The sequence below is a fragment of the Hippocampus bargibanti genome, linkage group LG02 (genome assembly GCF_051943395.1).
Source record: "Hippocampus bargibanti isolate YZ-2025 linkage group LG02, ASM5194339v1, whole genome shotgun sequence".
Lineage (NCBI taxonomy): Eukaryota > Metazoa > Chordata > Actinopteri > Syngnathiformes > Syngnathidae > Hippocampus > Hippocampus bargibanti.
Genome location: NC_142735.1, coordinates 15,054,077 through 15,066,207, shown reverse-complemented (window position 1 = coordinate 15,066,207; position 12,131 = coordinate 15,054,077). Strand labels below are relative to the sequence as shown.

The window sequence follows — 12,131 nt, the reverse complement described above, 5'->3', positions numbered from 1 at the left end:
GGTATTCAGGTGAAGGTCTTTGCAAAGGACAGACAAACGCAGGAATGCAAATACAACTATTGCACAAACATATAGTATGTACACTTGTATAGCCAAGACGGGTTCAATTTTAACACGTCTTTCAATCTCTCTTTTCAATTATGTTCACATATTAAACCCATTGTCATTGGTCAATTCATTATCTCATTCACTGCCAGACGTGCAAAAATGTGTCCACTGTGCCAGGGTTTTTGTCATTGTCACTCGAATTCCAGGACCCACATAATATTGCGTTTTAGGACTACATCAAAATTTAATACAGCATTGGAAACTTTAGACTCCCTTCTTTAATCAGAAAAAAATAGTTAATTCCTAAATTATATGGGTTTGGAGTTATATGAACTTGAAATGAGGGTGGCTGTCCAAAATACAATGCAATACATACATATTGGTTTATAGAGAGCTTTAACAACAGCTGAAGATGGAAAAAAACATCTGCAAAAAAGGGATATGCTGCCCCCTTGTGGAAAAGAAAAAAACATTGCCAGAGGCCATGGCCATCACTTTATCGGCACCCAAATGTAAAAAAAAACAAAATGCGAGCAAATTTGGGAATGGCGCTCTATGTCATATCTTCAATTCCCGAATAAATTCGTGAATGACAGTGAATGAGTTAAGAATGGCTGACCAAAGAAAAACTACATCCACGATGGGAAAAAAAGCAGAGATGCTATACTGAGGCCGCCAAAACGGAACCCTTCAACACTTCGGCTGTGCCTAGAAATTCGGTCCATAAAGGTTATGAACCGAATCAGTGACAAAGGGCAGCCTTGGCGGAGCCCAACCCTCACTGGAAACGATTCCGACTTACTGTCGGCAATGCAAACCAGACTCTGACATCGGTCATCTAGGGACTGAAGGGCCCATATCAGGTGTTCCTGTACCCCATACTCCCGGAGCACCCTCCACAGAACTCCCAGAGGGACACGTTCAAACGCCTTCTCCAAGTCCACAAAGCACATGTAGACTGGTTGGGCGAATTCCCATGCACCCTCGAGGACCCTGCTAAGGGTGTAAAGTTGGTCCACTCTTCCACGGCCGGAACGAAAACCACCCTGCTCCTCCTCAATCTGAGGCTCCACTGAGGACCATCACCAATCCAAAGACACACTCCCCTATGACCACGCGATGTTGCAGAGGCGTGTCAGCAACATCCAGAACCTTGAAGAACTCCGGGCGGATCTCGTCCACCACTGGGGCCTTGCCACCGAGGAGCTTTTTAAGCACACCGGTGACTTCAACCACAGAGATCGGAGAGCCCATCTCAAAGTCCTCAGACTCTGCTTTCTCCAAGGAAGGCGTGTTCGTGGAGCAGAGGAGGTCTTTGAAGTACTCCTCACACCAGCTCACAACGTCCCGAGTCGAGGTCAGCAGAGCCCCATCCTCACTGTACACAGTGTTAGTGGTGCACTGCTTTCCCCTCCTGAGACGCCGGATGGTGGATCAGAAATTCCTCGAAGCCGTCCGAACGTCAGTTTCCATGGCCTCCACAAACTCCTCCCATGCCTGAGTTTTTGCCTCGGCGACCACCGAAGCTGCATGCCGCTTGGCTAATTGATACCTGTCAGCTGTCTCAGGGGTCCCACAGGCCATATAGGCCCGATAGGAATCCTTCTTCAGCTTTACGGCATCCCTTACTACTGGTGTCCACCAGCGAGTATGGGGGTTACCGCCATGACAGGCACCAACCATCTTACGGCCACAACTTCAATTGGCCGCCTCAGCAAGGAACATGGTACTCAATGTCCCCCACTCCCCTCGGAAATGTGAAAAGTTCTGCCGAAGGTGAGTTGAAACTCCTTCTGACAGGGGATTCCGCCAGACGTCCCGAACAAACTCTCACAACACGTTTGGGTCTGCCAGGTCGGACCGGCATCTTGCCCCACTAGCAAAGCCTAATCACCACCAGGTGGTGATCAGTTGACAGCTTCGCCCCTCTCTTTACCCGAGTGTCCAAAACATTTGGTAGCAAATCCGATGATACAACAACAACAAAGTCAATCAGCGAACTGCGGCCAAGTGTGTCCTGGTGCATCATGCACATATGCAAACCCTTTTGTTTGAACAAATTGTTCGTTATAGAAAATCCGTGTCGAGCACAGGAGTCCAATAACAAAAAAAAAAAAACTCAGGTTCTGATCGGGGGGGCGTTCCTCCCAATCACACCCCTCTGACATTGCCCACATGAGCATTGAAATCACCCAGCAGAACATGGGAGTCGCCAGAGGGAGTGCTATCCAGCACACCCTCTAAGGTCTCCAAAAAGTATGGGTACACTGAACTGCTGTTTGGTGCATATGCACCAAACAACAGTCAAAACCCGTCCGCCCACCTGAAGGCGGAGGGAAGCAACCCTCTCATCTACTGGGGTGAATCACAACATACAGGCCGAGAGACTGGGGGCAATACATATGCAGACACCTGCTCTACGCCTCTCACTGTCGGCAACTCCAGAGTGGAAGAGAGTCCAACCCCTCTGGAGAGGGCTGGTATCAGAAACTAGGCTGTGTGTGGAGGCAAGTCCAACTATATTTAGTCGGAACTTTTCAACCTCGGACACCAGCTTGGGCTCCTTCCCTGCAAGAGAGGTGACGTTCCACGTCCCGAGAGCTCGCTACTGCATCCAAGGATTGGACCGCCAGGGTCCCCGCCTTTGGCCCAGCTCACAATGCACCTGACCGCTCTGGCCCCTCCCATGGGTAGTGAGCCCTTGAGAAGGGGGACCCACGTTTCCTCTTCAGGCTGAGCCCGACCGGGCCCCATGGGGCCCAGCCACCAGGAGCTCGCCAATAAGCCCCATCTCCAGGCCTGGCTCCAGAGAGGGCCCTGGTGACCCGCGTCCGGGCAAGGGGAAACCAGATCCATTTATGTTTCTTCATATGGGGTCTTTTGAGTCATACTTTGTCTGGTACCTCACCTAGGACCTGTTTGCCATGGGCCCCAGACAACTTAGCTGCTAGGATCATCGGGACACACAAACCCCTCCACCATGGTAAGATGATGGCTCATGGAAATTATGTCATAAAAAAGGAAAAAAACAACCATTATTCGCAGCCATATTGCAGAAAGGCATGTTGTTTGATGCTGATTCATGAGAGGGTTTTTTGCATGCCGAAAGCGATATTAGGTGACTCAGAGTCTTTGTACATGGTATACATGGCACAGGCACTCATACAAGGCGTGTGAGTTGTTCCCAGCGCAACACTGACCGTGAGAGCGTGAGCAGATTAATCCCGTGAGCTGATTGGCTGCGCACCATCGCAGCCTCTACTAGCAGTTTTCGTTGTGTCTCATGACGCGCGCATCTGTCTGTACGTTTGTGATGAATTCGCAAAAACCTTTTTAGTTTGTGAAAAAAACTTGATGTACTCCAAACACTTGCCACTATGTGTGTGGTAGCACGCACGGCCGCTTAAGCCTGTCCCCATAAACGACGTTAAACGAGGGATTCGTGTAACTTTGAAATTAAACAGAAAGATCTGATCACAGCACTTGATGACTTCAATTTCAGCTTGTCATCAAGATTTTAGGATGTAAGTACATTTAAACCATGCCAACGGCTCATTTCGAGTTCAGATACCGTACATGCTTATTCTTCAGACTGGAATCCTATTATGCATGATCTAATATGGTGACAATATAATGGCAGCATTTGCACTACATAAGGATGTGTGTGTGTGTGTGTGTGTGTGTGTGTGTGTGTGTGTGTGTGTGTGTGTGTGTGTGTGTGTGTGTGTGTGTGTGCATGTGTGCAAAGTGCCAGATAACCTACCAGAGAAGCAGTCACAGTTGGGGTCTATCTTGCAGTCACAGTCCGTAGGAGTGCCGCAGATTACTGATATCTCCCCGTTAGTCGACACCTGTGTAGTGTTCAATAATCCATGTCACGCAAGGCAACAAAACAGACAAATACTGACGCTAACGTCTATATCCTCGTCCAATAAGGCTGAATATTTCGAATTCGGTTCTATGTATGAACATAAATGACACAATTATGAAACAATCCTTCTGCTGATCAGTCCTCATCTTCAACAACAGTAAAAATACAAATGCAGGCAATCTATACATCATTTGACAATGCTGCAAGCTTGCCTATATTTTATTTTACAGTAGAAATCCAAATTAAAAAGGATTATTTGGTGCCACGCACATTCAGTGCTCGATCTAGGCCTTGAACTCACAAGAGTTTCATCAGGTGTTTCCTTCAAAGAGACAGAGCTGATTTGAAATGTTTTACGACTTGAATATGATCAAGGCTCCAAAACTATGCCCTCCACAAGGAACAAGAGCTCTCAATTTATACTTGTCACGATTTGCTCACTGTCTGTTCTGTGAGTGCGATGAGAAGAAACATCCTGTGATCGTACAGACTAGTGCATCTGTGCAGAGGGGGCAAATTGAGTGCTTTGGATGAGCTGTACAAACGGATTGGAGCATCAAGGAAGGGTATTACCGGTAGTAATCGCATGCGGCATACAATTCCTGCTATCACACTCCATGTGCCTTGCCGCTCAACAAACCAATTTAAATTTCGAACGCATGTTTACCCAGAAGGTACCGTTTCCCACACGTCAACTGCTGCACCGTGGAGTAAATCGATATGTTTTGGAGAAAAATGAGTGAAGTTTAAATGCTGTATTTTCCGGCGTATATGGCGCACCCAAACACCTTGATTTTCTTCAAAAGATGACCCTGGGCCTTGTACGTTGGTGCGCCTTATATGTGAAGTAATATTGAACCACAACAGATTTCGTAATGACTGTGAGCAGCCGCCAACTCCATTTCACCCTGTAGAAGTAGTAGAGCGTAACCCCAGCCTCTACTGCAGCGCTTTATAATGTGGTGTGCCTTATATTTGGAAAACTTTTGTATAATATTGGGAAAACTTGTTTTATTCATTAAAAGTGTGCCTTATACTCCGGCGCGGCTTTTACACCGGAAAATACGGTACATTTAAATTGACTTGTTTTGTTAAACAATCGCTGAAATATGTACTTACATAAGGGCCCTCGTGAGCCATGGATGTTAAGTCTTCATTGTATATGAATATGATCATTATTTTATTTCTTGCCATGTTCACGGCTTGGGACCGTGAAGAAGGCATTTGTGAAGATGACGTAGGGCGGATGTTTGCTTTAATGACTCAATAAAGGGCTTCTTGCGCTGTAGTTGCTCGGCACAAAGTGAGTGGCTGCCTCTGGCTATGTGTTTGTATTACTCTGTGTATATACCATTTTAATCAAGTCAGGTGGGATCGTCTCCACCACACTTGCGACCCCAGTGTGGATAAGTTGGGCAGAAATTGGATGGATTTTCTGAGATATGGAAAGAGCTGCAAAACAAGATCTGCATGAGAGAGTCAATGCTGCCTGATATTTGCCGGCACAAAGAAAAAAAACAACTCCCAAATGTCCATTCATCCATTTTCTGATCACTTTATGCTCAGAAGGGTCGCGGGAGTACTGGAGCCAATCCCAGCCATCTTCAGGCAGGAGGCGGGGCACACCCAACCCGAAAGTAAATTAGCAAAATGTGTGAAAGGCAAAAAAAATAAATAATAATCAACACTATTTAATGTGTGACCTACTGTTTGTGGAAGATGTTTTTGTCTGCAAAGATATCTGCAGCATTTTTGCCGCTTTGACTGAACTGGGACTATTGATTGATCCCACCAAGCCGTATCATTGTTGGTTTTGGTGCTTAACTTTCAGAAAGTATTAGGGTGTAGGAAAGCCACATTAGAGCAGAAAGCTTGAAAATAAAATGCTGCATTGTTTTTCACCTTAATGACATCTCAGCTTGAGCATCATGGCAATACATTTGAGGAGAAACTTGACTGAAAAGCTGCGCGTGCTATTTAGGAGGACTATTAATGAATCAATGGAGTGCTCAATTGATAATGTGACCTGCTGGATGCGATTGATGCGCCTCTCATCAGTCTCAGCAATGTACAGGGTGCCCAAGTGTGACATGGCGATGGCTTTGGCTGCTTCCAAAGTAGCCCGAACTGCAGCACGGCTCATTAGATGGTGGTCAATGCCTGGCACCTGGCAATGGATAGGACGTCCGGCGACAATACGCACCTGATGAGCCTCTGATACCTAAAAACATAAACGATCATATGTTAACCATAAAAAGGTGGAGTATAAAATATATCGTTCAGCTTCTATCTGGCAAAATTAACTCGGTGATACATACCAATGACACTATTACTTATCCTTAGATTCTATTTACTCACACACATGCACATATGCTATGTTGTGGGTCAATTTTGCCCATGGCCTCAACTATACGTATCTATCGAAAGGATGGGGCACAAAAGGGCATTTGGACCATCGTGCTCAGTTGGGTGCAGAATGACATTGTAATCACAATGGAAGTGAGCAAGTTTTTCACTTCATTTAAAGGACAACTGACGTCTCCGGACAAGTTGTGTCAATAATTTGTAAAACGGCTTCAAATGACTTCTACTGAGCGTATTTTACAAAGATTCCACCGCATATAGCTATATTTTACGTTTTAAGACTCATGCTGAATATTCAGGAATTCTTGTTTTTGAGTTGGTTGGTGTACTTGTTTGGTCTGAAAACCTCGTGTTGCACCAAAAAGCCGCCAGAAGAGGGTGACCATGCTCCATGGAAGGAATTTATCGATTGCAAACATGTATGCTTTCCTCTTCAGAACTATTTGAATCATATTCATAACTGGATGTGTAACAAGAAAGCATATTCTCCGAATCTGAAGCCATTGTTTGGATTCTCCAGCAATGCAAGACGTCTTGGCGTGACGTCACAAACTGGGGGCGGGACTTCCTGAAAATGCCCAATTCGCAGCTCAATTTTTTGCAGATTTTGGACAATTTCAAGTCATTTTTATTGGTGTTTTGCATTTGAATAAAAATATCATACTGCGTGTTTTGGGTATTTTAGATGCTATAAAACGTTTTTCTGATGTCAGTTAAAAAACAAAAAAGTGACGTCGGTTGTCTCAAACGGCAGTACAGATAAAATGACAACAAGGCAGTTTATGAGAAGTCATGTTTTCTTCTCCAGCAAACAGAATCAGTACCGCCAAGATAAGAACACACATTCAGGGGAATGAGGTGTACAATAAAATCATTGGCGATTTGCTCTACTACACATTTATGTGTAAATATACGTGTGGGCGTGTCTACCTGTAACACAATGTTGTTGTCCAGGATGTAGAGGGAGTTGTCCAAAGGGTTAATAGCCAAATCTGTTGGCCACTCCAGTCGAACCTGCACAAGCACACATATATCTTGTTGATTGTTTCATATTTATGCATGAACAAAAGAGCTTTGACAGTGGCGCTGACGATTGAGGTTCAGTTACAGGTGATAGGAACATCTAAATAATAACATAGCATTTGTCCCCCTGACCCTTCCCTGCACATGCAAAGGTCAGCTCAGATTCAGGCAGGGAGCGTTTCCTGTGTTTATTCCAAAGCCACAACTGCTAGTTTCTGTGGTGATCCAAATGTCAGCCAATAACCGTGATCGCTACATTCTGAAATAAGGCACCCTACTTACTAACGCTGTTGGGGTCAGAGACATACAAAGCGATACTCGATCCACCCTCATTGCTACCACCCCACACACACAAACACAGAAAAACACATGACAAAACACAAACTGGAGGCTTTGTCTGAGGAGATTTGTCGAAGGCGGAAGAGAGGAGATGGATGACTCTGTAGTGGGATTGGTAAATAAAAGGTTCATGTTAAATTGCTACTGACATGTCCAATTATAGGCTCTGTCAAATGGGAAAGAAGAGATTTCAGTCTGAAATCCCATTTTAATGGGTGGAGAAATTAATCTAGCAAGGCTCATTCTGTCTTGAGACAAAAGACGACACACACCAGATCTCAGCTCATGATATTGAACTTTTCAGTAATGGCAAGGCTAATGCCGTGCATAAGGCATACAAAGAATCGGGCTTGAATAATTTCTGTCAAAGAGAGCTCTAGACAAGGTGAAAGCATTTTAACATTGTTCTAAAAAGTCAGTACGTACTTGTGCTCAGAACAAACGTTTTGACCTCTTTGAAGGCCTGAAATGCAAAATTCTTTTAACATGAAACTTGATGCTGTGATTAACTTGAGTGGAACAACACTCAAAAAACAAGGGTTAGAAGTGTCAACTCCAGCTTTATTTCTTCAAGGTTTTGAGATAGAAATAAACTTTCGTGGCTGTCAATAGTTAACCGTGGAGTGCTTTTGGGCTATGGAACAAAAAGTAAAATTATTCATGGTCCATGAATTATACTTATAATGTGCAATTTTTAGTTTTGATTGATCCTCCCAGAGACACATCCAATTACAATGTTGACAGATCCGTTTATTAGTGTCCTGTGTTCAAAACAGGGCTATAGAATTGTGATGCATTTTTAGAGCAAAAGAGAAGAGCCATTGTTTTTTTTTATACATATTTTTTGAACAGAATAGAACTGCTCTTTCGGCCTAAAGTCGAAGGAGAATCTAAATAATAAGATTTCAGATGTTTTTCAATTTTGTTTTAGAATTAGTAGTATTGGAATGAAACCTAAAATTCTGAAAATACAAAAAGGAGAGGAGTACCAGTACCATACATTGCAGGAGTTTCTGAAAAACTACAAAGAGTCATTTGGCAACACAAAATTCCTACTTATTTCAAACTGATAAACACTTTAAGGGAAAAATTAGTGCATCCAAAAGATAGGCTGCCAAATGAAAAATAAAGTAATGTAGTTTATTCAATACATTGTAAGAATGAAACTTGTAAAGAGCAATACATTGGGGAGACTAAACAAATTCTCAAAAATCAACATTGCAGGGATAATACTAGTGGGCCTCAAACGGCAGTACATATGCACCTAAAAGCTAGCAACCAGTAGTTTGATGCCAATGAGGTTAAAATCTTAGCGAAAGAAAATAAATCGTTTGAAAGGGGAGTAAAAGAAGCTATTTTCATAAAACAGCAACATCCTACACTAAACTGCCATGGTGGTGTGAGGTTCAATTTGGATCGTTCGTACAACATACCGCTTAGGCAACATAGGCTTAGTTATGCTGATGAGGTGATACCAGAGCAAATGGGGCAATCAGGCCAGTCGTAGATGTCATACTCAGGCAGGACAATAGAAGTAATCAGTCAGGACAATAGAAGTAATCCGTGGAGCCGCAGGGAGTGCTCCTCTGCTCCCCCCAACCTGAGAGCAGGGACCAATCATAGCAGAGTCCGGCACCGCCACGTCTGGACAGTAGGCATATATATATATATATATATATATATATATATATATATATATATATATATATATATATATATATATATATATATATATATATATATATATATATATATATATATATATTGCAGTTTGCTGCACTGAAAGTAAAGGGGCCAAATAATATTGCACGCCACACTTTTCAATTTTTTTTTGGTTAAAAAAGTTTAAATTATCCAATAAATGTTGTTCGACTTCACAATTATGTCCAACTTGTTGATTCTTGACAAAAAAATAAATAAAATAAATAATATGTTTGAAGCCTAAAACGTGGCAAAAGGTTGCAAGATTCAAGGGGGCCGAATACTTTTGCAAGGCACTGTACAGATGACGGCTGAAGAAACCTTTTCATCATATTGGCAATGGTTGGTTTCAACTCATTCACTGCCAGGCATGTGTGAAAATGTGTCCACTTTCTGTCATTTTCACTCAAATTGCAGGACCCACAAAATATTGAGTTATAGAACTACATGAGCATTAAATGAGGCATAAGAAACTTTAGGCTCTCTTCTTTCATTGGAAAATAAAGAGTTAATTCCTAAGTTATATGTGTCTGGAGTAATATGATGTGCAAGTGGGGGTGGCTTTACAAAAGACAAATGCTGCCACCTCGTGGAAAGGACAGATACCCCCCCCCCCCCCCCCGCAAGAAAAACCAAAACCTGAACCAATTCGTTATATTTTTAATTCCCGAATAAATTCGGGAATGACAGTGACTGAGTTAAGTATGATAAAACTGCAGCACAGCAAAAGTCCACAACCAAGGGACGTTTCGACAACACTTCACAAAACATCAAGTAGTGTCATTCAAAAGTCAGTTTGACTTTGCACAAATCTCATGCCAACAATCTGCTGTTTATTTGGCATAAATTAGCCTGGTCATGTTTGTCAACTCCAACTGCTACAGAAGTTTCGATCAATATTGCTGGCAGTTTGAGGTCAGTCCAGTTTACAAGCGAAAAGGCAGATGGAGTGTGATGACGGTCAGATGTGCTGCAGTGGATGATGTCGAACAGGAGGATTGAACTGGCCTCTTTAAAGACATGCAATTGCGTCTCTGGAGAGTCACCTGGCCTGAAGAGTCATACGAGGAGTCTGGCACACACTCAGGAACGTGCAACTATTGAGGTGTGTGTGTGTGTGTGTGTGTGTGTGTGTGTGTGTGTGTGTGTGTGTGTGTGTGTGTGTGTGTGTGTGTGTTTGTGCACCGAACGCACTTCATATATAATTCATCGGCATCTCTAATAGTCCTGACATAAGTCAAGAGCGTGATCTGCAGGTTGGCTGATCAAATTAGATGCCTTCGGTCTTCACCAAGGCATGGATGAGTTGTCAGCACATACAACTCACAGTTTGGAGTTCATGGGTTCAAATCCGGGCGCAGCCTTCCTGTGTGGAGTTTCCATCTTCTCATGCCATTGTGGGTTTTCTCTCAGTTACCTTCCACATTCCATAAACATTCATGTGAGGTTGACTGAATGCTGTCAACTCGGTTTGAATATGAGTGTGATTATTTTTTGTTTATGTGTCTTGCGATGAGCTGGCAACCGGTCCCCCATCTACTGCCCGAAAGCAGCTCAGATAGGCTCCAGTGACCCCTTCAACACTTGTGAAGACAAAGAGGATGGATACACACTCACACACACACACACACACACAGACACAGACACAGATACGCACGCACACAAACACACACACACAATGCCCAGCATTAAAGTTAAGGGTTTACCTGGTTGATGTCCATGCGTGCATCACAGCTGAGGGGTTGCGTTGACATCAGTCCATTGGAGCCAATCACAGTGGACAGGAAACCCCTTTCATTAATCTTCTGAATGGTGGTGCCATCAACAAAGTAGACAACACCCTTTTTATCCACTGCAATACCTGGTGGGGGAGAAAGTAAAGCCAAATTACCCTTGAAGCCAAAATAAAATGGGGATAAAAAATTCTTAAAAAGGGGCGGGAGTAAGGTTGAGGAGTGATTGAGACATGACAGTTAAACATTCAGCTCAGCTAGTGACTGCCTTATCAAACACGCCGCACTGCAGAAATGTAATTATGTTTCCATCCCAGAGACCACTAAAGGGATTAGAACAATACAACTGCAGGAAGAGCTTATTTGTCGCATAAGATGCAAGCAGGGTGCTTCACTGAACTTTTGACATTTGATACCTACAAATTTACATTCTAAATGTTCACCCACGAAGTTTGCGCACGTGTTCTTCACACACCAACAAAAATAAATGTGAGTGTGTGTACATGCGTGTGTGTGTGTGTGTGTGTGTGTGTGTGTGTGTGTGTAGTTGTTATGACCAGAGTACACTGTACACTTGAACTCTTCTTGCAGTCAAACACTGCATTGGGATGTGAGAGTGAGGTGAGTCGCGGTATTAAAAGTCAGGGCAGACAATGACTCATCTGTAATGGATGAGGAGCGACCTCCCCACAAGACCCCCACCCCCTTCCATCACATCTTCATACACAAAATGGGCCCTTTGACTCAACTGCTCAGCAATATTCCACTACTGACCCCTCAAGTCTATTTCCACACCTTCACCGTGATTGCTTTCACTCTACATCGGCAACAATCAGCCATATTTCAAAGTTCTTTGGCACCATCTCCGATGTACGCTGACCTCTGCTAAGCCACTTAAAAACACATTTGGTTTATGGTTTATCATTAAGTTATGGCAGGGTTTATCCGCATCCCTTTATCACACTCTTGCCTCAAAGGACTTCAAAGAGATATTACATTTTTAAATTGAACAAAGTTAGAATCAATCACATAATTGGGCGTGCAAAAGAATG

General features: G+C 43.4%; 1 protein-coding gene across 2 annotated transcripts in view; it reads right to left on the bottom strand.

The window, feature by feature from the left end:
* tenm1 (teneurin transmembrane protein 1) overlaps positions 1 to 12,131 on the bottom strand; it is a 185,714-nt gene that overhangs the window by 21,169 nt on the left and 152,414 nt on the right. For both annotated transcript variants that reach the window (XM_088989569.1, XM_088989570.1), the window contains exons 23-26: positions 11,053 to 11,207; positions 7,214 to 7,297; positions 5,946 to 6,140; positions 3,812 to 3,899 (exon numbers count right to left, since the gene is read on the bottom strand). In XM_088989569.1, the coding sequence (XP_088845695.1) occupies positions 3,812 to 3,899; positions 5,946 to 6,140; positions 7,214 to 7,297; positions 11,053 to 11,207 (522 nt within the window). The remainder of the gene's footprint in view (positions 1 to 3,811; positions 3,900 to 5,945; positions 6,141 to 7,213; positions 7,298 to 11,052; positions 11,208 to 12,131) is intronic.